Source organism: Hypanus sabinus, chromosome 11 (genome assembly GCF_030144855.1).
Source record: "Hypanus sabinus isolate sHypSab1 chromosome 11, sHypSab1.hap1, whole genome shotgun sequence".
Taxonomy (NCBI): Eukaryota; Metazoa; Chordata; class Chondrichthyes; order Myliobatiformes; family Dasyatidae; genus Hypanus; species Hypanus sabinus.
Window position 1 is genome coordinate 92,765,872 of NC_082716.1, and position 26,956 is coordinate 92,792,827.

Consider the following 26,956-nt stretch of genomic DNA (forward strand, 5'->3'; position numbering starts at 1 on the left):
TGTTGAACCTAAAGGCTGGTGGGGTGGTAGGTGAGGACAAGGGGAACCCTATCCCGAGTGGGGTGGTGGGAGAATGGGGTAAGAGCAGATGTCCGTGAAATGGGAGAGATCTGTTTGAGAGCAGAGTTGATGGTGGAGGAAGGGAAGCCCCTTTAAAAAAGGAAGACATCTCCTTCGTCCTGGAATGAAAAGCCTCATCCTGAGAGCAGATGCGGCGGAGATGGAGGAATTGTGAGAAGGGAATGGCATTTTTGCAAGAGACAGGGTGGGAAGAGGATTTCTGCAGGTAGCTGTGAGAGCTGCCAAGCGAATCTTTCCCTCCCCCCCTTCTGCTTTCCACAGGGATTGCTCCCTACACGACTCCCTTGTCCATTCTTCCACCCCATCCCTTCCCACCGATCTCCCTTCTGGCACTTATCCTTGTAAGTGGAACAAGTACAACACCTGTCCTTACACTTCCTCCCTCACAACAATTCAGGGCAGGGTCCCAGGCAGTCCTTCCAGGTGAGGCGACACTTCACTTGTGAGTCGGCTGGTGTGATATACAGTGTCAGGTGCTCCCAGTGCGGCCTTCTATATATTGGTAAGACCTGACCATTTCACTGAACACCTACGCTCTATGCTAGGCTACGCTCTGTCCGCCAGAGAAAGCAGGATCTCCCAGTGGCCACACATTTTAATTCCACATCCCATTCCTATTCTAATATGCCTATCCATGGCCTCCTCTACTGTCAAGATGAAGCCACACTCAGGTTGGAGGAACAACACCTGATATTCCGTTTGGGTAGCCTCCAACCTGATGGCATGAACATTGATTTCTCTAACTTCCATTAATGACCCTCGTCCCCTTCTTACCCCATCCCTTATTTATTTATTTATCTATCTATCTATCTATTTATTTATTATTTCCCTCCCCTTTTTATTGTTTTCTCTCCTTTTTTTCTCTCTCTGTGCCTCCCACAATCGCACCTTGCCTGTTCTCCATCTCCCTCTCGTGCTCCCTTCCCCCTTTCTTTCTCCCTAGGCCTCCCATCCCATGATCCTTTCCCTTTTCCAGATGTGTGTCCCTTTTGCCAATCAACTTTCCAGCTCTTAGCCTTATCCCTCCCCCTCCTGTCTTCTCCTATCATTTTGGATTTCCCCTCCCCCTCTCCCTCCCACTTTCAAATCTCTTACTATCTTTTCTTTCAGTTAGTCCTGATGAAAGGTCTCGGCCTGAAACATAGACTGCACTTCTTCCTCTGGAGGCTGCCTGGCCTGCTGCGTTCCACCAGTGTTTTGTGTGTGATACTTGAATTTCCAGCATCTGCAGATTTCCTCCTGTTTGTGCAATTAACATACATGCCCACATGATGTTTGGGAGGTGAGAGGAAACCAGAGTAGAGGCGGAATACATTGCTGTCACAGGAAGAACATGCAAACTCCACACAGACAGCATCTGCACTCAGGGTCAGGATTGAACCTGGGTCTCTGGAACTGTGAGGAAGCAGCTCTACTAGTTGTGCCACTGTGCTTCCCAAGGGTTATGGATTCTTTGCTGCCATGTGTACAAACATCAAAGTATCAATTCTTATATTTAAAAAAATCGGATGACATCTCAACATAATAGGAGCCAAATCGTTAGAAATTGGGATTATTAGTGCTCGTTATTTAAATGCAGACCTAGAAAGAATGGAGTCACACTGCAGCTGGCATGATGCCAAGTGCTTGTCTTTGGTAGGAGATTGCCACAAAAAAGGGCAGACTGACTATGCCGCAATTTGTAGCACAAAGCTCTGGCTTATGTCCTGCTTGGATACAGATAATAGTTATACAGCAGGGATGCAGGCCATTTGGCCCATCATATCCAGGCTGACCAAGTACTTTCTACACTAAACCTATTATCCATGTCATTTCAGCTTCATCCTGCCATGTCAGCTCCCTCTTCACATTGCTAAGTCCACTTCCAGTCACCCTGCTCCTGCTGCTCCTGGTTCACCTTGCATGGATCACTGGACACTACCCTTTCAGGTTCACCTCAGCTCTATCACGCCTCCTTCCTTTTGTCTGTTTGAACTCCACACTGCCATGATGGTTGCAGGTTGTCTTATCCTAAGGGGGGGGAGGGGAGTGAGTTACAGTATAGGTTGTTGATTCATTCTTACTGCAATGATTATACATTGCTATTAAACAGCATTCCTCCTGGGAACCAACACGACTGGGGAAATGTGCAGGGATCATGCAGAGGTGCTGGATGAAGGAGGGGCAAGTGGAGAGGGTTTGTAGCTGAAGACCCTTTTTGACTATGGGTGGGCAGTAGCTCACCAGCAGCAAAAAAATTCTTGGGGTGATTTTTGTGTATCATGGCTGTGATTGGAACCACAGAGCGGGGGTGACCATCACATATAACCATATAACCATATAACCATATAACAATCACAGCACAGAAACAGGCCATCTTGGCCCTCCTAGTCCGTGCCGAACCCTTAATCTCACCTAGTCCCACCTACCCGCACTCAGCCCATAACCCTCCACTCCTTTCCTGTCCATATTCCTATCCAATTTTACCTTAAATGACACAACTGAACTGGCCTCTACTACTTCTACAGGAAGCTCATTCCACACAGCTATCACTCTTTGAGTGAAGAAATACCCCCTCGTGTTTCCCTTAAACTTCTGCCCCCTAACTCTCAAATCATGTCCTCTAGTTTGAATCTCCCCTACTCTCAATGGAAACAGCCTGTTCACGTCAACTCTATCTATCCCTCTCAAAATTTTAAATACCTCGATCAAATCCCCCCTCAACCTTCTACACTCCAATGAATAGAGACCTAACTTGTTCAACCTTTCCCTGTAACTTAATTGCTGAAACCCAGGTAACATCCTAGTAAATCGTCTCTGCACTCTCTCTAATTTATTGATATCTTTCCTATAATTCGGTGACCAGAACTGCACACAATATTCCAAATTTGGCCTTATCAATGCCTTGTAGCATTACATCCCAACTTCTGTACTCAATGCTTTGATTTATAAAGGCCAGCGTTCCAAAAGCCCTCTTCACCACCCTATCTACATGAGACTCCACTTTCAGGGAACTATGCACTGTTATTCCTAGATCTCTCTGTTCCTCTGCATTCCTCAATGCCCTACCATTTACTCTGTATGTTCTATTTGGATTATTCCTGCCAAAATGTAGAACCTCACACTTCTCAGCATTAAACTCCATCTGCCAATGTTCAGCCCATTCTTCTAACCGGCATAAATCTCCCTGCAAGCTTTGAAAATCCACCTCATTACCCACAACACCTCCTACCTTAGTATCATCGGCATACTTACTAATCCAATTTACCACCCCATCATCCAGATCATTTATGTATATTACAAACAACATTGGGCCCAAAACAGATCCCTGAGGCACCCCGCTAGTCACCGGCCTCCATCCCGATAAACAATTATCCACCACTACTCTCTGGCATCTCCCATCTAGCCACTGTTGAATCCATTTTATTACTCCAGCATTAATACCTAACGACTGAACCTTCTTAACTAACCTTCCATGTGGAACTTTGTCAAAGGCTTTGCTGAAGTCCATATAGACTACATCCACTGCCTTACCCTCGTCAACATTCCTCGTAACTTCTTCAAAAAATTCAATAAGGTTTGTCAAACATGACCTTCCACACACAAATCCATGCTGGCTACTTTTAATCAGATCCCGTCTATCCAGATAATTATAAATACTATCTCTAAGAATACTTTCCATTAATTTACCCACCACTGATGTCAAACTGACAGGTCTATAATTGTTAGGCTTCCTTCTAGAACCCTTTTTAAACAATGGAACCACATGGGCAATACGCCAATCCTCCGGCACAATCCCTGTTTCTAATGACATATTAAAGATCTCCGTCAGAGCTCCTGCTATTTCTACACAAACTTCCCTCAAGGTCCTGGGGAATATCCTGTCAGGACCCGGAGATTTATCCACTTTTAAATTTCTTAAAAGCGCCAGTACCTCCACCTCTTTAATTGTCATAGGTTCCATAACTTCCTTACTTGTTTCCCACACCTTAGACAATTCAATATCCTTCTCCTTAGTGAATACCGAAGAGAAGAAATCATTCAAAATCTCTCCCATCTCCTTCGGTTCCACACGTAGCTGACCACTCTGATTCTCTAAGAGGCCAATTTTATCCCTCACTATCCTCTTGCTTTTAATATAACTGTAGAAACCTTTCGGATTTACTTTCACCTTATTTGCCAAACCAACCTCGTATCTTCTTTTAGCTTTTCTAATCTCTTTCTTAAGATTCCTTTTACATTCTTTATATTCCTCGAGCAATTCCTTTACTCCATGCTGCCTGTATCTATTGTAGACATCCCTCTTTTTCTGAACCAAATTTCTAATATCCCTTGAAAACCATGGTGCTCTCAAACCTTTAACCTTTCCTTTCACCTTAACAGGAACATAAAGATTCTGTACCCTCATAATTTCACCCTTAAATGACTCCATTTCTCTATTACATCCTTCCCATAAAACAACTTGACCCAATCCACTCTCTCTAAATCCCTTCGCATCCCCTCAAAGTTAGCCTTTCTCCAATCAAAAATCTCAACTCTAGGTCCAGTCCTGTCCTTCTCCATAATTATATTGAAGCTAATGCTATTGTGATCACTGGACCCGAAGTGCTCCCCAACACATACATCTGTCAGCTGACCTATCGCATTCCCTAACAGGAGATCCAACACTGCCCCATATCCTGCACACATTTCACAAACTCTAAACCATCCAGCCCTTTTACAGAATGAGCTTCCCAGTCTACGTGTGGAAAATTAAAATCTCCCACAATCACCACCTTGTGTTTACTACAAATATCTGCTATCTCCTTACACATTTGCTCTTCCAACTCACGCGCCCCATTAGGTGGCCTATAATACACTCCTATCAGTGTTACTGCACCTTTCCATTCTTCAATTCCACCCAAATGGCCTCCCTAGAGGAGCTCTCTAATCTATCCTTCCAAAGCACCGCCATAAGATTTTCTAGGACAAGCAATGCAACACCTCCTCCTCTGGCCCCTCCTACTCTATCACACCTGAAGCAACTAAATCCAGGAATATTTAGTTGCCAATCACACCCTTCCTGCAACCATGTTTTACTAATAGCTACAACATCATAATTCCAGGTATCAATCCACGCTTTAAGCTCATCCACCTTTCTTACAATGCTCCTAGCATTAAAATAGATACATTTAAGATACATCTCCTCCTCTCTTTCCATCCCTAACAATGCATTCAAATTTATTATCCTTTTCTTTCTTCTCCCCTACATCTTCGGGCTGAGCGCATCCCTTCTCCATCACCTGCCTTTCCTCCCTCACACACTGTCTATTTACTTGCTCCACTGGTGAACTAACCTCCTCTCCCATAGTCTCCTCAAATAGTCTCCCGCCCCCCCATCTTACTAGTTTAAAGTCCGCCCTGTAGCCCTAGCAAACCTCCCCGCTAGGATATTGGTCCCCCCACGATTCAAGTGTAACCCGTCCTTCTTGAACAGGTCACTCCTGCCCCAGAAGAGGTCCCAATGATCCAGAAACTTGAATCCCTGCCCCCTGCTCCAATCCCACAGCCACGCATTCATCCTCCACCTAATTCTATTCCTACTCTCACTGTCGCGTGGCACAGGCAGTAATCCCGAGATTACTACCTTTGCGGTCCTTCTTCTTAACTGCCTTCCTAACTCCCTACACTCTCGTTTCAGGACCTCTTCCCCTTTCCTTCCTATGTCATTAGTACCTACATGTACCACGACCTCTGGCTCTTCACCCTCCCACTTCAGGATATCTTGGACGCGATCAGAAACGTCCCGAACCCTGGCACCAGGGAGGCAAATTACCATCCGGGACTCACGGTCACCTCCACAGAAACGCCTGTCTGAGCCCCTGACTATTGAGTCCCCTATTACTATGGACCTCTTTCTTCTAACCCTACCCTTCTGAGCTACAGGGCCGTCCTCTGTGCCGGAGGCTCGGCCACTGTCACTCCCACCAGGTAGGCTGTCCCCCCCCAACAGTACTCAAACATGAGTACTTATTGTCAAGGGGTACAGCCACTGGGGTACTCTCTAGTACCTGCCTCTTCCCCTTCCTGACTGTAACCCACCTATCTGCCTCCCGTGGTCCCTCCCATCAACAAGGAGCTGCACTTCAGGCTGGAAATGTCAGCAAACATCTCAGAGTTTTCTGTCCATTGTAACGTAATTCTGAGTCCTCTCAAAGACTGGCTCACTTTCACCCCTGTCGGTGACCAGCAGTGGAGATGGTTGGGGAGGGTGTTTGATCACAGGGTGTATTAGGATTTCAAGCATTGTCCATTGTCTGCAGGGATAGCAATGTGTAGCACTGAATACCAGCTCCACCACTGGAAACTAAAGAGATTTCACTTGCTCAATGCCAGCTTAATGTGTGTGACCTTACACAGCAATATCCAGAACAGGGGTGATCTCTGAATCAACTTTAAATACTTCCTTCTCTGGAAGTACTATTGTGCTAACTTCATTTGAGCTACTGAGCAGAAGCTGTATGATCCAATGAGTTACTCCAACAATTGCTCATTGCTGGGGCTACAGCCCTTAAGGGGCTAAGTGTCCATCCCTGCTTCTGCTTTGTCAGGCTCTGATGGGGCTCTCTTTCACATAGGGCTCTGGAGACGAACATGGGTTCTCCGGCAGTCGTCCCATTGCAGGCTCTATTACCACCCCTGGTGGAGCCCCCCTCCCTCCTGCCCTGCAGGGAGTGGGTTACTTGTACCTTCTTGCTCTCACCACACATGGCACATGATGCTGGTGTCTGAGAGTGTTCAGCTGATCATTGCCGTCCCTGCTTTTGCTATTTCTGTTGAAACTTGCAGTTCATGGAGTCATACAGACCTTTCAGCCCATCGAGCATGGGTCAATCATCAACCACCTATTTACTGCAAACCTACACTCATTCCCCTCCCCCCCGATCCTCCCCAGATTTGTGTTAATTTTCCCCCTGAGATTCTCCCACTCACCTACACACTTGGGGCAATTTGCAGTTGATGATTAACTTACTGTCTTGCACACACATAAACAGGGAAGATGTACAAACTCCCCACAAACTGCATCAAAATTGGGACTGAACCCCTAACTGCGGAGCTCTTAGACAATGGCTCTGCCTGCTGTGTCATCCAAAAATTAAACAAGCATGGAGTCTGCCCATAGCACCCTCAAAGTCAGTGCACAAATTGATAGGGCAATAAAGAAGGTGCATGAAATGCTTGTCTTTAAGGTCAAGGTATTGAGTTCAACAATCAGGATGTTTTGCAGCTAATTAATCTACCAGCCACATGGAGATGGAGAACCAGGAAGAAAGCCAGATGGTTACACTGTCTTGATCAAGAATAATATGGGATGGAGACACAGCAGTCTTGGTTACTATTTACATTGAATTGCACAATGATACGACAGGGCTTTCTGAGCACACAGAAGCAGATCACAGGATGTCCACTTAAATCATGTAGTTCCTCTGTATGAAAACATGGAATAATCCCCTCTTGCTGTGTGGATAAATCCACGTATTTATCAAAATACGGTTTAAACTGGCCTTAGCAATTGATGAATACACAAGATGCTGGAAGAATTCAATGAGTCAGGTAGCATCTGTGGAGGAAGTGTCCACTGTGCAGATGAAAGGTCTGGACCTCAAAGCATTGAGAAGTCGAGCTGGAGTGACCCAGCTTGCTCTTCAGGCAGTTCAAAGTGAAACACTTTGGCAGTCCTGTCACCTGATCCTGGCATTTTGATCTGCTGACACGCTGTACAGTAGTGGTCACCAACCTTTTTAAGCCCAAGATCCCTTACCTCAGCCTTAGTGAAAGGCAAGATCGACCTACTAAATCGGTTAGTCACACGCATGCGCACCAGGCAGAAAAGACCGGAAGTAAAACCCCGCAACCCAGAAGTAGAAATGATGTATGTACACCAGGGGTCACCACCCTTTTTTGCACCGCAGACCAGTTTAATATTAACAATATTCTTGCAGACCGGCTGACGGGGGGGAGGGGGGTATGTTAAGCATGACCGGAATACAGCAATATTCGAAGGAGGTTCCTTATGTCCATTCTATTTCACAATTTAGTTGTCATGGCTCTCAACACAGCTTCTGTCCCGCTTGCTCACATTTCTTCCACTGAAAAAACTCAGTGGGTTTGTCTTTAAGTGCTTGGACTCAGGGTACCGAAGCAGTTTTGAGGGCTTCATTGCTTCATTAGATAGTTCTGGGCCCGAACTCCAGCCTCCCGCCGCCAAACGCCTTGGCCAGGTGCAGCTGGTTGTGGGTGGGGTGAGAGGACAAGGTTAGGGTCGGAGGTCCACATACCAGGGTCGTGGCGGTCACAGTTCGGAGAGAGCAACCGGACCGAGCGAGGAGTGCAACAGAGCGTCTGCCCGCCCCCCCCCCCCCCCCTTGTAGGATCTATCAGCTGACAAAAGTTTGTCTCGAGGGATGGCTTTCAGTAGATCACAGCGAGGTAGCTGCTCAGCTACTTATGAAACCCTGAGCCCAAATTAGGTCGTCTGCGAATATTTTAGCATTCGGTGTGCTAAACAGGTTTAGAGGCAGAACCCATCTGTCCGCGCTCCAGGCCAGTAGCAACAGTATTTCCTACTGGCCGTGGGAGACGGCCAGTTACCCAAGGCCAACCAGTGATCCCTGGCACAAGGGTATCGCTGCGTTTAGACAACTGATGACCTCGCATGCATTCAAATTCAACAGTGGGTATGACAGGGAATGAGGAAAGGTGCAGCTGACTTATATCGTTTCATATCGCCAAATCATATCGTTTCCTCGTGGCCCGATAGTTGGGGACCACTGAAGTACACTGTGTAGTGCGGGGGAGCTACACGCATGCGCACTGGGCAGAAAGAATGGAACTTAAACCCCACAACCCGGAAACAATCTCTCAACGGTATTTGTGTATTTATTTTTCGATTTTTTCGGGATCTATTGGGAAAGTCTCAAAGATCGACCAGTTGATTGCAATCGATGGGTTGGTGACCACTACTGTATAGTGTGTCTTTGTGTAAGTGAGAGAAGGGGAGAATAAAGAAAAGAGAGAATGAGAAAGGAAGAGAGAGGGAAAAGGGAGAAAGAGGGCATGGAGTGAGATGGTGTAACAGAGAAAAGAAAAGATAAGAGAAAGATAAATTATGAGAGAGGAGGGCAAGAGGAAAAGAGTGAGGGAGAAAAGAAAGGGCAAGACAAGGAGAGAGAGAATGTGAGAGAGAGGACAGCAAGATTGAAGGAAAAAGAGAAAAGAGACAGAATGGGAGAGTGAGGAAAAGAGGAGAAAAGAGATAAAGATAGTGAGACAATGAAGAGGGAATGTGTGTGTGTGAGTGAGAGAGAGAGAGAGAGATAGAGAGTGAGAGAGACTGTCTGCAGACTGGCCAATGAGGTACAACTCTTTGTTCTCTACAGGTTCATTGGTTTCGTATAACCTGGCAAGCACTGGAGATCTGTACATGAGCATGCAGGCACTTAACGGGGACACATTCCAGCAAACCCAGGTCGGCGCAAATGTGCAATCACAGGTAGGGCATCACACAAACTGCTTCAAATGGCAGGAATGGGTAGCTAGGTTCCCCATTCCTTCATGGGGTGAGAATGGTGCTCACCTCATCACTCACCAATGGTCAGCCAACAACTATCCAGTGCAGACAGGGTTGGCTGAGCAGCATATCAGAGGGAATAACTGGATACTTCCACGTGTGCCAGACCCCAGGGACACAAACCAGCCTCCCTTCGCACCCAAAAGTGATGGTGTTAGTAAGCTACACAGGGACACCCATAGTTGAAGATGTCTCAGAACCTTACGCCTAGCCCTCCATTTGCTTATGGGGTTGTGAAGCAGCTCTGTGTGTCATAAGTTGAGTGTTGAATCAGGACCCAACTACAGGACACAGACAGTGGAGACCCAGAAACAAGACGAGACGGAACCCAAGGATGGGACGGGATGCAGTCTAGGCAGGGGAAGCAGGACCAGGACGAGAGACTGGGAACAAGAAGCCTGGGGTGGACTCCAAGCCCAAGGCTGGACAAGGACCCAGAACTTGGGTCTTGCCATGGGCTTGGACCCTCAAACCCAGGCGAGCACATGACGAGTCTTGGCTAGGGATTTGGGGTCTTGAGGCTGGAGGATCCAGGCCTGACTCAAGGCTTGAGGCTGGAGGCTGCAGGTTGCAGGCTTGGGTCGAGGCTTGAGGCTAGAGGTTGTAGGCTTGGGTTGAGGAGGCTGGAGGCTGCAGGCTTGAGTTGCGGCGAGGCTGGAGGCTGCAGGCTTGTTGAGGCTTGAGGCTGGAGGCTGCAGGCTTGACTCGAGGAGGCTGGAGGCTGCAGGCTTGAGGCTGGAAGCTGCAGGCTTGGGTCGAGGCTTGAGGCTAGAGGCTGCAGGCTTGGGTCGAGGCTTGAGGCTGGAGGCTGCAGGCTTGACTCGAGGAGGCTGGAGGCTGCAGGCTTGGGTCGAGGCTTGAGGCTAGAGGTTGTAGGCTTGGGTTGAGGAGGCTGGAGGCTGCAGGCTTGAGTTGCGGCGAGGCTGGAGGCTGCAGGCTTGTTGAGGCTTGAGGCTGGAGGCTGCAGGCTTGACTCGAGGAGGCTGGAGGCTGCAGGCTTGAGGCTGGAAGCTGCAGGCTTGGGTCGAGGCTTGAGGCTAGAGGCTGCAGGCTTGGGTCGAGGCTTGAGGCTAAAGGCTGCAGGCTTGGGTCGAGGCTTGAGGCTGGAGGCTGCAGGATTGGGTCAAGGCTTGAGGCTAGAGGCTGCAGGCTTGGGTCGAGGCCAGGCTTGAGGATGTAGGCTGCAGACTTGGATCGAGGCGAGGTGAGGCTGGAGGCTACAGGCTTGACTCGAGGCTTGAGGCTGGAGGCTGCAGGCTTGGGTCGAGGCTTGAGGCTAGAGGCTGCAGGCTTGACTCGAGGAGGCTGGAGGCTGCAGGCTTGGGTTGAGGCTTGAGGCTGGAGGCTGCAGGCTTTGGTCAAGGCTTGAGGCTAGAGGCTGCAGGCTTGGGTCGAGGCGAGGATTGAGGATGTAAGCTGCAGACTTGGGTCGAGGTGAGGCAAGGCTGGAGGCTACAGGCTTGACTCGAGGCTTGAGGCTGGAGGCTGCAGGCTTGGGCCGAGGCTTGAGGCTGGAGACTGCAGGCTTGGGTCGAGGCTTGAGGCTAGTGGCTGCAGTCTTGGGTCGAGTCTTGAGGCTGGATGCTGCAGGCTTGGGTCAAGGCTTGAGGCTGGAGGCTGGAGGCTACAGGCTTGACTCGAGGCTTGAGGCTGGAGGCTGCAGGCTTGGGTCGAGGCGAGGCTTGAGGCTGTAGGCTGCAGGCTTGGGTCGAGGCGAGGCTGGAGGCTACAGGCTTGACTCGAGGCTTGAGGCTGGAGGCTGCAGGCTTGGGTCGAGGCTGGAGGCTGCAGACAGGTCGAGGCTTGAGGCTGTAGGCTGCAGGCTGCAGGCGGGTTGAAGCGATGCTTGAGGCTGTAGGCTTCAGGCTTGGGTCGAGGCTTGAGGCTGGAGGCTGCAGGCTTGGGTCGAGGCTTGAGGCTTGAGGCTGGAGGCTGCAGGCTTGGGTCGAGGCGAGGCTGGAGGCTGCAGCCTTGACTTGAGGCTTGAGGTTGGAGGCTGCAGACTTGACTCGAGGCTGGAGGCTGCAGGCTTGAGTCAAGGCTTAAGGCTGGAGGCTGCAGGCTTGACTCGAGTCTTGAGGCTGGAGGCTGCAGGCTTGGGTCGAAGCGAGGCTGGAGGCTGCAGGCTTGGGTCGAGGTTTCAGGCCGGAGGCTGCAAGCTTGGGTCGAGGCTTGCAGCTGGATCCTGCTGGCTTGGGTCGAAGCGAGGCTGGAGGCTGCCGGCTTGGGTCGAGGCTTGAAGCTGTAGGCTGCAGGCTTGGGTCAAGGCTTGAAGCTGGAGGCTGCAGGCTTGACTCGAGGAGGCTGGAGGCTGCAGGCTTTGGTCAAGGCTTGAGGCTAGAGGCTGCAGGCTTGGGTCGAGGCGAGGATTGAGGATGTAAGCTGCAGACTTGGGTCGAGGTGAGGCAAGGCTGGAGGCTACAGGCTTGACTCGAGGCTTGAGGCTGGAGGCTGCAGGCTTGGGCCGAGGCTTGAGGCTGGAGACTGCAGGCTTGGGTCGAGGCTTGAGGCTAGTGGCTGCAGTCTTGGGTCGAGTCTTGAGGCTGGATGCTGCAGGCTTGGGTCAAGGCTTGAGGCTGGAGGCTGGAGGCTACAGGCTTGACTCGAGGCTTGAGGCTGGAGGCTGCAGGCTTGGGTCGAGGCGAGGCTTGAGGCTGTAGGCTGCAGGCTTGGGTCGAGGCGAGGCTGGAGGCTACAGGCTTGACTCGAGGCGAGGCTGGAGGCTTCAGGCTTGGGTCGAGGCTTGAGGCTGGAGGCTGCAGGCTTGGGTCGAGGCTTGAGGCTGGAGGCTGCAGGCTTGGGTCGAGGCTTGAGGCTTGAGGCTGGAGGCTGCAGGCTTGACTTGAGGCTTGAGGTTGGAGGCTGCAGACTTGACTCGAGGCTGGAGGCTGCAGGCTTGAGTCAAGGCTTAAGGCTGGAGGCTGCAGGCTTGACTCGAGTCTTGAGGCTGGAGGCTGCAGGCTTGGGTCGAAGCGAGGCTGGAGGCTGCAGGCTTGGGTCGAGGTTTGAGGCCGGAGGCTGCAAGCTTGGGTCGAGGCTTGCGGCTGGATCCTGCCGGCTTGGGTCGAAGCGAGGCTGGAGGCTGCCGGCTTGGGTCGAGGCTTGAAGCTGTAGGCTGCAGGCTTGGGTCAAGGCTTGAAGCTGGAGGCTGCAGGCTTGACTCGAGGAGGCTGGAGGCTGCAGGCTTTGGTCAAGGCGAGGCTGGAGGCTACAGGCTTGACTCGAGGCTTGAGGCTGGAGGCTTCAGGCTTGGGTCGAGGCTTGAGGCTGGAGGCTGCAGGCTTGGGTCGAGGCTTGAGGCTTGAGGCTGGAGGCTGCAGGCTTGGGTCGAGGCTTGAGGCTTGAGGCTGGAGGCTGCAGGCTTGACTTGAGGCTTGAGGTTGGAGGCTGCAGACTTGACTCGAGGCTGGAGGCTGCAGGCTTGAGTCAAGGCTTAAGGCTGGAGGCTGCAGGCTTGACTCGAGTCTTGAGGCTGGAGGCTGCAGGCTTGGGTCGAAGCGAGGCTGGAGGCTGCAGGCTTGGGTCGAGGTTTGAGGCCGGAGGCTGCAAGCTTGGGTCGAGGCTTGCGGCTGGATCCTGCCGGCTTGGGTCGAAGCGAGGCTGGAGGCTGCCGGCTTGGGTCGAGGCTTGAAGCTGTAGGCTGCAGGCTTGGGTCAAGGCTTGAAGCTGGAGGCTGCAGGCTTGACTCGAGGAGGCTGGAGGCTGCAGGCTTTGGTCAAGGCTTGAGGCTAGAGGCTGCAGGCTTGGGTCGAGGCGAGGATTGAGGATGTAAACTGCAGACTTGGGTCGAGGCGGGGCGAGGCTGGAGGCTACAGGCTTGTCTCGAGGCTTGAGGCTGGAGGCTGCAGGCTTGGGCCGAGGCTTGAGGCTGGAGGCTGCAGGCTTGGGTCGAGGCTTGAGGCTAGAGGCTGCAGGCTTGGGTCGAGGCTTGAGGCTAGAGGCTGCAGGCTTGACTCGAGGAGGCTGGAGGCTGCAGGCTTGGGTTGAGGCTTGAGGCTGGAGGCTGCAAGCTTTGGTCAAGGCTTGAGGCTGGAGGCTTCAGGCTTGGGTCGAGGCTTGAGGCTGGAGGCTGCAGGCTTGGGTCGAGGCTTGAGGCTTGAGGCTGGAGGCTGCAGGCTTGGGTCGAGGCTTGAGGCTTGAGGCTGGAGGCTGCAGGCTTGACTTGAGGCTTGAGGTTGGAGGCTGCAGACTTGACTCGAGGCTGGAGGCTGCAGGCTTGAGTCAAGGCTTAAGGCTGGAGGCTGCAGGCTTGACTCGAGTCTTGAGGCTGGAGGCTGCAGGCTTGGGTCGAAGCGAGGCTGGAGGCTGCAGGCTTGGGTCGAGGTTTCAGGCCAGAGGCTGCAAGCTTGGGTCGAGGCTTGCGGCTGGATCCTGCCGGCTTGGGTCGAAGCGAGGCTGGAGGCTGCCGGCTTGGGTCGAGGCTTGAAGCTGTAGGCTGCATGCTTGGGTCAAGGCTTGAAGCTGGAGGCTGCAGGCTTGACTCGAGGAGGCTGGAGGCTGCAGGCTTTGGTCAAGGCTTGAGGCTAGAGGCTGCAGGCTTGGGTCGAGGCGAGGATTGAGGATGTAAACTGCAGACTTGGGTCGAGGCGAGGCGAGGCTGGAGGCTACAGGCTTGTCTCGAGGCTTGAGGCTGGAGGCTGCAGGCTTGGGCCGAGGCTTGAGGCTGGAGGCTGCAGGCTTGGGTCGAGGCTTGAGGCTAGAGGCTGCAGGCTTGGGTCGAGGCTTGAGGCTAGAGGCTGCAGGCTTGACTCGAGGAGGCTGGAGGCTGCAGGCTTGGGTTGAGGCTTGAGGCTGGAGGCTGCAAGCTTTGGTCAAGGCTTGAGGCTAGAGGCTGCAGGCTTGGGTCGAGGCTTGAGGCTAGAGGCTGCAGGCTTGACTCGAGGAGGCTGAAGGCTGCAGGCTTGGGTTGAGGCGAGGCTGGAGGCTGCAGGCTTGGGTCGAGGCGAAGATTGAGGATGTAAGCTGCAGACGGGTCGAGGCGAGGCGAGGCTGGAGGCTACAGGCTTGACTCGAGGCTTGAGGCTGGAGGCTGCAGGCTTGGGTCGAGGCTTGAGGCTAGAGGCTGCAGGCTTGGGTCAAGGCTTGAGGCTAGAGGCTGCAGGCTTGACTCGAGGAGGCTGGAGGCTGCAGGCTTGAGTTGAGGCTTGAGGCTGGAGGCTGCAGGCTTTGGTCAAGGCTTGAGGCTAGAGGCTGCAGGCTTGGGTCGAGGCGAGGATTGAGGATGTAAGCTGCAGACTTGGGTCGAGGCGAGGCGAGGCTGGAGGCTACAGGCTTGGGCCGAGGCTTGAGGCTGGATCCTGCCGGCTTGGGTCGAGGCTTGAAGCTGTAGGCTGCAGGCTTGGGTCAAGGCTTGAAGCTGGAGGCTGCAGGCTTGGAGCTTGGGGAACTTGGAGGCTGGAGCTAGGGGCAGAATAGGATCTGTACATCAACATGGAGCTGGGACTTATCCTCCGACAAGCTGGGACTCTTCTATAACTCCACACCAAGGTGGGGCAGGACCATTCGTCAGGTAAAGGCAGAACGGCCTGACTTACCCCACCTAGGCGAGGACAAGGCAAGACAGATCCCATAGGAGGCAATGGCAGAACGGCCGGACTTACCCCACAGGGGCGAGGACAGGAAGAGACAAACGCCAAGAAACGACACACAGTTCCACCTCTGCATCGGGGTAGCTCCAAGTAGCCATTATGGCCAGCAGCCTTGGCTGGCTACTGAAGCAACTGGATCCCTACCTAGCTCGGAGTGGCTGACGGCCACCCAGCTGGCCTGGGGAACAGCTGAATCCATACCACAATGACCGCTCCGACTACTCCCAGCAAGGCTGCCAGAAGCCATGGTTCTCCAACGTGGCCCCAAGCATGGCAAGAGTCTGTTCTAGCCTTCCACCAGCCATCTGTGCCATGAGTATCTTGACAAGACGACCTCCCCAACCACAGTCAATACCAGGGCCACTTATATTTCCAGTTCCAATATGAGCCTCATGTGTTTCTAGTTAAGTCCAACCGCAGCAAGGAACCACCAGAAAACCCAGAGTCCACGGACCGGACCACGGACTTCGGACTGAACCACCACACTGTGATGTTCAATCCCTTTGCCTTTGGTTCTAAAGCCCTGGCATGTCATGGCTCAGTGCTAGTCCCAGCTTTGTTACTTAATGGTCTGATTCCTTAATGGCTGCTCCATCATCAAACTCTTCTAATGGTAGCCCTCATTGCATGCTTTGAGCTGGGATCAATGTGCTGCCTGACTGTAGACTACTACAGCTTAATGTCCCACGATGTACCTCACTCTCCAATCTTTCTGTTAGTAGTCATAGATGTAAGCCCATGCTCACTGACCAGTGACGTCCTGAACTTGGCTGGTTTGTAAAATCCCATGGACAGTGGATACTTCTGAACAGCTCAATCCAACAATGTTGGACTGACCCAGAGGTCAGTCTCCCATTGTAGACAATTGTCCTATCCCACTTCCTGCACCACTGGTACTGTCCAATTCCCTTCCACTTACAAGGGCAATGGAACCTGGAATGGGTGTGGCTCGCTTTAGCTAGGAGGCAGATGTTTTGACATCTGTAGTCCGATTCCAGCTTGCTCCCACTCCACTGCCATTCCCTTCTGGGAAGTATGAGGAAATCAAATAGTTTCAGAGATTGGGAGGGTGGAGCATCATGTCCACAAGGGAGACTGGGTGAAGAAAGTTTACAAGGTCATGAGAGACATAGAGAGGGTTGATAGTCGTTACCTTTCTCCCAGGATAGAAATGTCAAATGACATAGCTTTGAGATGAGAGAGGAAAAGTTAAAGGGGATGAAGGCTTTTTACACTGCGAGTAGTAGGTGCCTGAGATTGGCTGCTGGTGGGGAGGGTGGAATTGGTGTTGGCTGATACAGTAGTGACTTTCAAAAGGCTTTTAGATGGTACATGTATATGCAGAGAATGGGGGTGGGTGGGGAACATGGATCATAAGCAGGCAAAAGGAGTTGGCAGTAAGGAGGGGTTGGACAAACTTGGATTGTTTTCTCTAGAGCATCAGGAGACCTCGTAGATATTTATGAAATGTTAAGTGGCATAGGGTAGATAGGGTCTTTACCCAGGGTGGAAACATCAAGTTCTAGAGGGCATAGCTTTTAGTGAGGTGGGAGTGGGGGTGGGGGGGAGTTTAAAGGAACTTACCACCTTCCACAGCAGGTGTCTCTAACTTGCTACTCTTTGCACCAAAAAATTCTGTATTTTCAGGTCATGTGGTATTGGAACCAGAAACAATCGTGGCTTTCAGATAGACACATGAATATGCAGGAATTGGGGTATGGGTCATTTGCAGGCAGAAGGGATTTGCTTAATTTGCCAGTATTCTCAGCACAGTCATTGTTGCTTAAAGGCTTTGACCCTGCACTGTACTATATGAAGTTCATCTGTCCAACAAGGCTGGCAATGCAGTTGCTGCTGCAAGACAGAGGCTCAAAAGACCTTTATTTGACCACAGGAACCCATTAGAGGTGGAAAGGGGGTTCAATATGTTTGTAAGTCTTTGCAGTGTTTTACCTACTGCTGGCTGCAGCAGAGCGGGACGAGGTCACAGCCATTGCAGACTCTTCTTTCTTTTCCAGGTGGATTCCCTGCGTCATGTCATCAACCAAACTGGAGGATACAGCGATGCTCTCGGAACAGGTCGGATGTACAGTCCACAGCCCTTGAATGTAAGGGAACTGTCCCCTCCTCCTCTCTATCCTCAGTCACACAGCCTATGGCAAAAAGCCCAACCTTGAGGTGTTGATCTCCTCTTAACCACAGCATAACTCACACAGCCACCTCTGGAGAGTTCACCATCTGGTCCAGGTGACTTATCTACCTTCCGACCTTTCAGGTTCCCAAGAACCTTGTCTCTATTTATGGTAACATCACACACCTCATGACCTCTGATTAATAGAACTTCAACCGTACTGCTGATGTCTTCCACCTTGACTGATGCAAATTACTTATTCAGTTCATCCGTCATTTCCTTGTCCCCATTTTTACCTCTCTAACATCATTTTCCCATGATATCCACCCTCGCCTCACTTTTACACTTCATGCATCTGAAGAAACTGCATCATTTTCCCATGATATCCTCTTTAATATTATTGCCACCTACTTTCATATTCAATATTTACCTTCTTAATGACTTTTTAGTTGCCTTCTGTTGGTTTTTAAAAGCTTCCCAATCTTCTAACTTTGCACTGATTTTTGCTCTATTATGTGCACTCTTTGGCTTTTATGTTGGCTTTGACTTATCTTGTTAGCCAGGATTGTGTCTTCTTTCTTTTAGAATACTTCTTCTTCTTTGGGACGTATATATACAGTGCCTTCCATAATGGTTCCAGAAATTCCTGCCATTGCTGCACTGCCATCATCCCTACCAGTATTATTTTCAAATCACTTCTGACCTAATCCTTTCTCATACTTCATTAATTCACTTTACTCCACTGTAATACTGCTACATCTGACTTTAGCTTCTCCTTCTCAAATTTCAGGCTGAATTCAATCATGTTATGATCACATTCACCTAAGGGTTCTTTTACCTTAAGCTCTCTAATCAATTCTGATTCATTGCATGGCACCCAGTCCAGGATAGCTGATCCCCTAGTATGCTCAACCACAACTTGCTCTATAAAACCATCTCACAGGTACTCCAGAAATTCATACTCTTAGAACCTGCACCAACCTGATTTTCCCAATCTACATCCATACTGAAATTCCCCCATAACTATTGTGATATTACCCTTTTGGCATGCATTTTCTATCTCCCATTGAAATTTGTAGATCACATCCTTACTTCTTGGGGAAGAAAAGAATGAGGGGTCACAGTTTAAGGATAAAGGGGAAGCCTTTTAGGACCGAGGTGAGGAAAAACTTCTTCACACAGAGAGTGGTGAATCTGTGGAATTCTCTGCCACATGAAACAATTGAGGCCAGTTCATTGGCTATATTTAAGAGGAAGTTAGATATGGCTCTTGAGGCTAAAGGGATCAGGGGGTATGGAGAGAAAGCAGGTACAGGGTTCTGAGTTGGATGATCAGCCATGATCATACTGAATGGTGGTGCAGGCTCAAAGGGCCGAATGGCCTACTCCTGCACCTATTTTCTATGTTTCTATGTTTCTACTGTTAGGGAATTTGTACATTACTCCCATCATGGTCTTTTTATCCTTGCAGTTCTTTATCTCTATTCACAATGCTTCAAAACCTTCCAACCTAATTTCACCTTTTTCTGAAAATTTGATTTCATCTTTTACCAGCAGAACAATGCCACCCACTCTGCCTTCCTACCTGTCTTTTTGATACAATGTGTATCCTTGCATGTTAAAGGCCCATTTATAATCTTCTTTCAGCCATGATTCAGTGATGCCAACAACATCATATATGCCAATCTCTAACTATGCTACAGGTTCATCTACCTTATTCCGTATACTGCGTGTATTCAAATATAACACCTCCAGTCCTGTATTCATCCTTTTCAATTTTGTCTGCCTTTTATATTGCAGCTCATCCTGTTGACTGCAATGGTAGGGGTTCATGCACTTGAGAATGAGGCTGGTGAATTAATAATTGAAAAGAAAGATAGTTGAATGAACTGTTTGCTCAGTTTTCACCATGGAACACATTGTTGATATCCGTTAAAATATCACATGGGTTAATTTGAAATGACATGTTGGAATTACAATAATTCCAATTGCAATGGGTACAATTTTGGAGAAACTCAGGGAGGGGGGTAGTGCGGTTGAGGGAGAGTGTAAAGATGGGCAGGACCTGATGGATTGCACACTGGGGCTTCTAAGGAAGTGGCTGCTAGGTAGTAGACATATTTAAATATTTTTGCTAAACTCCAAGAGGGAACCATAAGATTGGAAAACAGCCAAAACTTGCTTTAAAAAATAGAAGGCAGAATGCAGGGAACAATAAACCAGTGAGTTTAACATTTATAATTGTCAAGATGCTTTCGTCAAAAATGAAAGAAAGAATAATCAATCATTTAGAAAAGCTGAATACAATTTATAGAATACAAAAATTTATACACACTTTTATTTTTTGGACTATTTGGGTATCATAATGCACTCTTTTCAGGATTGCCTAAGAAAGATGTATATCAGCTGCAGCTCGTTTAAAATGCAGCAGCAAAAATCTTAACCAAAAAAAGAAAATAAAAGCATATTTCACAATTTTGGCATTGTTACACTGGCTGCCTGTTAATTATATTTAAGGCTCTAAATGATATAGCCCCTCTGTATATTTTGGAGTGTTACATCCTGAATCATAATCCTAGATCCACAAATACTGATTTGCTTAGATTTCCTACAGAATTGAATTGACTTTATTTCTTGCATCCTCCACATACATGAGGATTAAAAATCTCTATGTTACATCTCTGTCCACATGTGCAATATGCAATCATAGTAATTTATAATAATTTATAATAAATAGAACAGTCAATGTAACAGGAATACACTCAAATCAGTGTGAGTTAATCAGTCTGATGGCCTGGTGGAAGAAACTGTTGGTCCTGGCTTTTATGCTGCTGTACTCTTTCCCGGATGACAGCAGCTGGAATAGATTGTGGTTGGGGCGATTTGGATCCCCAGTGATCCTACAGGTCCTTTTTACACACCTGTCTTTGTAAATGTCCTGAATCATAAGAAGGTTACAACTACAGATGTGCTGGGCTGTCCGCACCACTCTCTTCAGAGTCCTGCGATTAAAGGAGGTACAGTTCCCATACCAGGCAGTGATGCAGCCAGTCAGGATGCTCTCAATTGTGCTCCTGTAGAAAGTTTTGAGGATTTGGGGGCCCATACCAAACTTTCTCAATCGTCTGAGGTGAAAGAGGCGCTGTTGTGCCTTCTTCACCACACAGCTGGTGTGTACAGACCACATGAGGTGAAGTGGATGCTGAGGAACTTGAAGCTGTTTACCCTCTCAACCCCAGATCCATTGATGTCAATAGGAGTTAGTCCGTCTCCATCCTTCTGTAATCCACAACCAGCTCTTTAGTTTTTGGGACATTGAGGGAGGGGTTGTTTTCTTGACACCACTGTGTCAGAAAGATGACTTCTTCCTTGTAGGCCACCTCTTTATTGTTTGAGATAAGGCCAATCAATGTAGTGTCATCAGCAAATTTAATTAGCAGATTAGAACCATGGGTGGCGATATTTATGGATATACGAGTAAAGGAGGGGACAGCACACAGCCCTGAGGAGCTCCTGTATTGAGATTCAGAAGGGTGGAGGTGAGGTTCCCACTCTTACCAGCTGCCAGTGATCTGACAGGAAGTTCAAGAGCCAAGCCTACAAGAACTGGTGATGCAGCCTTTTGTTTTCATGCTTCAAAAATTGTGAAATGCTCTTACAGACTGACAGATGCCAGGCTAGTACACTTCTAAAACCATGCTCTTTTAATTTGGCCTATTCATAGGGTTATTTAATGCCTGATAATGTTGATTGCACTTATATAATTTGGTATATTCAATTATATTTCTTTACATATAATGTTTGTCTTATGATTTAAAATTTTGCCTTGTATTTTTTTGACTATATTGAGTTATCATTACATTTTATGTAAAGTATTTTGAATCTGTATCATAATGTATGAAAGGTGCTATATAAAAGTGCTAATTATAATAATAATTATTATTAAGCAGTTAAGAAAGCAAATAGTATTTTAGCTTCTTTGCAAAGAGTTAGAGATTAAAATTGAAGCAGTTTTATTGCAGTTAGACAGGGTGTTGATGATGCCACACGCTGAGTACTACATATAATTCAGTCCTCTTGCCTAAAACAGATGTGGTATGGATGGAGGCAGTCCAAATAAGATTCACCTGAATAATTCCTAGGATGAGAGGGTTGTTCTACCAAGAGAGATAGGGCAGTTTAGACTTGTATTCTGTGGAGCTTAGAAGAATGAGGAGTGATCTTATTCAAACATAAAAGATTTTAAGAGAGTTTGGTAGGTTAGATGTTGAGATATCTTTAGTTGTGGAGATTGGTACAGTTTCTATCTCACTCTCACCTTACAATCTCTCATACTTCCACTCTCTCTCTCCTCTCTCACTTTTTCTTTCTCCAACTAAGTGCCTCCTTTCTCTCCCTTTTTCTTTTTTCTCTTTCTCCCACTCTTAGTCACTCTCTCATTTTCTTCCTCACTCTCTCTCCTCTCACATTCTCTTGTTTCCCCTCTCACTCTCTTTCCCCCTAACTGTCTAATCTCTTCCAACCATCTCTCCTTTTCTCTTTCTCCTGCTTTGTCCTCTCTCTCATACTCTCTTTCTTCCTCTCTCTCTCTCTCTCTCTCTCATCTCTGCTACACTCCCACGCACTATTTCTATTCTCTCCCACACTCTCTCTTCCCTTCTCCCTCACAGTCCTCTCTCTCCTACACGCACATTCTTCAACACTCCCTATTCTCTTCGACACTCCAGTTTCTTCTTCCACATATACTATCCCTTCCCTTCCACCTTCTTTTTCTTTTCTCTTCCAGATTCTTTCTATCTTCTCCTCCTCATTGTCTCTGTCTTCTTTCCCACACCCTCCATCTCCCTCGCTGTCCCTTTCCCACACCACAGTATTCTAAGCTGGAGGCCAGAGCTGGCACCCTTTAGAAGCATCACTTGTCATGTCTCCTAAACCGTGCCTGTCAGACGATTTGCCCCAATGCCACAAAGGAGCTTGCCCAGAGCTCATTCAAACAGCTGCGCTGGGGTGTGACGGCAGGGTGTATGGCAAAGCTGACAGCAGGTAGACAAGAGAAGCCAGACTATTGAAATGCCTCATCTGTGTCAGCCCTAGCGGGTGCAGGCTAGCACCATGTGGGAAGGGCAGGGAAGAGAGGGCAAGGGTGGACTAGAAATGCAAGGACAAAGCCTTGTTTCCAGGTGTCTTTGTTCTGATGTGACCACTCCTTCCATTGCTTCACCCATCCTCTCCTCAACAATGACTGAACACAGCATCCCACAGGCAAGGACTCAGCTCCCTGCTCTCTGATCTTCGCCCCCCTCCACCTTCCAGGCCATGCCAGCAGTTTGCTGTATTGCTCGTGCTGCGTGGGCTTGCAAATTCACAGCGACAAGCTGTGTGGTGCTGGGGAAAATTGATAAGACAGAGACAGCTAGAGCCTGGTTCCAAAGAGGACAGCAATCGAATTGCATTTCTCAGATCACACATCCCACCTCTCAGCGGGTGTGACAGCAAGCCGGAGGGAGTGCAGTCCACTCAAACACACACACACACACACACCAGGACAGGCGGGCTGAACCCATTACACTACTGAAGTCCCCATTGTGAGACATCCCTCAGGATCAAATCAAGTGGGAGATGTTGAAGAATTTTTTTATTGTGTACTCTCACCATATTTAAAAATAGATTTTAGAATAACAGTTGCAAATTTGAGACCTTCTTTCTGATTCTTTGCAATTGTTTTCACATCCTTTGCCCTTGCCAAGCTGTCATGGTTTTTGTCTGAGAGGGCTGCTCCAAAGTCCTTCGTCAGTTCCAACAAAGGGTTAAAGAATAACGGGATCTTGACCTTCCCACAACCGCTTAACATGGGCCATCTGAATGCAAAAAAACATAATAGCTGTGGGATTACTGGGGTGTTACTGGAGGTGGGGTGTGCGCAAATTAGAAATGATCAAGCATCTCTCTCATTGATGAGGTTAACAATGAAGTGTGTGTTTGTCCACAGTAAATGTTCAATGTGAAATTTGGCCTGGAACCTGGAAGGACTGAAGTTAGCTTTTTAGAATGTCTCCAAGCAGAAGGGAAAGGAGGGAGTCAGAACATCCAGAGAATGTTGAGGGCATGGCCAGCAATTGCATTGTAGGGGATGGCCGAACTCAAGAGTAGAAACACAACAGAGATCCTGGGGACTTGTAGGTGAAATACAATCCACATTAACAGATGGAGAACTGAGGTGGAATCACAACACTTTTAAAGAGAAGATGATCTTAATACAACCTAAAGACATAGATGTTTATTCATGACTCTGGGTTGCAATTGCCATTGAGTCTTTTTTTCTGCCTGTCACTTATTTGAATTTCCACTGACAGTCTCATGCAAAGGGACTTACTTCAGAATGTGCTAAGAGTACTATGAGAATGAGATATGATCTCACTGAACCAGGTTCTTCAGTCTACAGAGTCCATGTCAACCACCAAGTTCCATTTACACTAAATCCTTCACTGATCCCGTTTTATTTTCCCACATTACTGTCAACATCTCCCAAATTCCAGCACTCACTTACACACTAGAATTCCCAACTACATCTCCCAGAACCTACTGTTCACCAACACATTAGGGCAATTTGCAGCAGCCCCCACTCAAATCTAGGATGTGGAAGGAAACTGGAATACCTGGAAAATTCTGGTGCAATCACAGGGAGAACATGCAAACTCCACATAGGCAGCACCAGAGATCAGGACTGAAACTGGGTATCTGGTACTGTGAGGCAACTGCTCTACTGATGTGCCACTGTACTGCCCTGTGGTAAATGAATGTAAAGAATGGGTTTTTTGATGCTTTTGGATCCCAAATTCATTCACTTTCCTCACCCTGTGTTGGGGTCTGCCCTGATCCTGTTCCTGCTGATTATATTGATTAGTTAATAGTTCCAATATGGTGGTAGGATGTTAGGAGCAGAACAAAGCAAACAATTTTTTGCTATGCTATTATTATTCTCTTTATGTTGGAGGAGCTTGACTTGAGCCCTTTATTTTGACATGGCTGATTTTACCTATTTTCTCTGTTAATGTTAATCTCTTTCCAAGGCATAGTCACTCATTAACCCTACCCCCGTATCTTTGTAGTTTGACTGAATTTAATCCATCTTCCTCTGTACATTAAACCCTCTTCTCAGCACCCTGTGTTATTGTGTGTGTGTGTGTGTGTGTGTGTGTGTGAGTGTGTCTCTAGTGATCCACACACACAGCTACTCATTTACCCTTTGCTAGCAGCCAGCAGCCTGTTACTGAATGTGACCGCTGTCTCACAGTTATGACCAGAATGTGCCTACTCAATACCTTCAGAATGTGTGTGGTGTCTGTTCAATATTTTTATTTCTATGCCTCTTTCCTTCATTCTCGTCCACTCTACCTCCTTGTACAGCTTCTCCCAGCCCCCACTTGCCCTGTTGACATCTCCTACTGTAGACACTGACACTCAAGAGGGCAAGATAATATCATGGAGGCAAACACCTTGTTGACCTATTGTATGGTATCACATCAGAAGCTAGTCAATAACGTTTACGAAAGCTTTTGTAGTGGACCCCTGTCATGGTAAATGAAAGTCACAATAATGACCAATATCAGGAGAGATCAATGAAACGTGTGTGAAAGAACCCATCCAGCATTTGTAGTTTCACTTAGTAATGGGCCATCAAATCTCAGGTCACTGGGTCCTGCAGCACACATGCCTGTGCCAGATCGCTGAAGGAGTTAGGAATTACTCCTTACTTTCTGCTCAATCCCTACTGCACTGATTAGTTTCCCCTTAGTCACAGTTCCTCCTGTCACTCAAAACTATTCGGCTGTCAACTGCTAACAGTATTGGTTTATTATTATCATGTACAATATAGCACGTTGCAATGAAAAACTCTGCATGCCATGCAGACAGATCATGCCATATATGATTAGATCAAGGCAGTAAAAAGAATGCAGAGTGTAGAATATAGAGTTACTGCTGCTGAGAGAATGCAGTGCAGATAGACAAATAAAGTGCAGGGACCACAAAAAGAAAATTAGGAAGTCAAGAATTTGTCTTCAGCATTGAGGAGTCTGATTACAGCAGGATAGAAATTGTCCTTCAGCCTGGTGACACGTGTTTTCAAGTTTTTCACTGTCTTCTTCCCACCTGGAGAGGGCAGATGAGAGAATGACTAGGGTTGGGGGGAGGTCCTTGACTAAGGCAGCAGAAATTGTAGACAGAGTCACTGGAGTGGGGACTGGATTGAGTGATAGACTGGGCTGTGTTCACTGCTCCCCGCAATTTCTAGTGGTCTTGGGAAGATTCCCCTATCCAAGGAAAAAGGCCCCTAGCTCTAGACCACTCAGTCAGGGGAAACACCCTCCCTGCTTCCAGAATTGCCATTCCCTTCAGAATTGTATTGATTTCAATATGTTCCTCTCACATTCTCCTGCATTCCAATGAGACCATGCCCAGTCAACTTAATCTCTGCTCCTATGACAGACCCCCACTCCTATTCCTGGAACCATTCTGGTGAAGGGCTAGGGCTCTTAATTGATTTGAAATGCCTTTATTCAATTCAATTTTCTAATGAAGGGTCTCATTTTTTTATTTCTGTGCACCAGCACAAAGTGGACTCAGGCTGTCCCAATGGATGATATCCAGGCTTTTGGAAGTGGATGTAGGTAAGGCATGAGGATGCTGGTCACCAGATCTCCTCCAGGCCAATGCTTGTAGCTCTGCCTGATACACCTTATTGATGGTCTACTGAACTCACTCGGAACTTGTCAGGCCAGCTAATCATTGCGGAGTGACGCACGGGGCAAGTACCTCATATTTGGCTTGTGGTGGGCATACATCATCCCAATCAGCCCTGTGGATGTGACATGAATGGGTCCATTGGGTAAGGATGGCCAACATGATTTACACTTCAATAGAGTGGCTGGGATTTCAGTGCACTCGTCTTATAGGGGGCACAGATTGAAGATACCTTCATTCCCCAGCCCTCATGTGCTTTCAGCTCACCCATAAGGATATGATTGCAAATGGAACATAAATCTGTTGTACCCAGCTTTGCCCCTAACCAGGGGAAGGATATAGAATGACTAAATCAGGTGGAATGGTGGGCAATATAGAATGCTATCAAAAATTACAGGGGGATCTTGATCAACTGAGCAGAGGAATAGCAAACAGAGTTTGATTCAAGTAAGTACAATGTGTTGCATTTTGAAAAGTCAAATCAGAGTCAAACTTTCATAGTGAGCAGTAAAACCCTGGGGAGTGTTGTAGAACAGAGTGGGCTAGGAGTACAATTACATGGTAATTGTGTATAATTATGTTCCTGAAAATGGTGTTACAGATAGACAGGGTGGTGAAGAAAGGAAATGTTTTGGAGAGATATGGACCAAATGCATGCAAATGGGATTGGATTGGATGGGAGTTTAGGTCGGCATGGACCAGTTGGGCTGAAGGATTTGTTTCCAAACTGTATGACTGCGGCATGCATCTTCATTGTATCCAACAGTCAGCTGGCAGTGCAGAAATCCAGTACCACTCAATTAATACAGGACAATGTAACACGAT

At 48.2% G+C, this 26,956-nt stretch overlaps 1 protein-coding gene across 5 annotated transcripts in view; it reads left to right on the forward strand.

The window, feature by feature from the left end:
* Positions 1-26,956, forward strand: part of LOC132402194 (pre-B-cell leukemia transcription factor 1-like) — a 465,767-nt gene that overhangs the window by 422,085 nt on the left and 16,726 nt on the right. For 4 of the 5 annotated variants that reach the window (XM_059984902.1, XM_059984901.1, XM_059984904.1 and 1 more), the window contains 2 exons: positions 9,480-9,592; positions 17,277-17,366. In XM_059984902.1, the coding sequence (XP_059840885.1) occupies positions 9,480-9,592; positions 17,277-17,366 (203 nt within the window). The remainder of the gene's footprint in view (positions 1-9,479; positions 9,593-17,276; positions 17,367-26,956) is intronic. The other variant, XM_059984903.1, reaches the window with a different exon arrangement.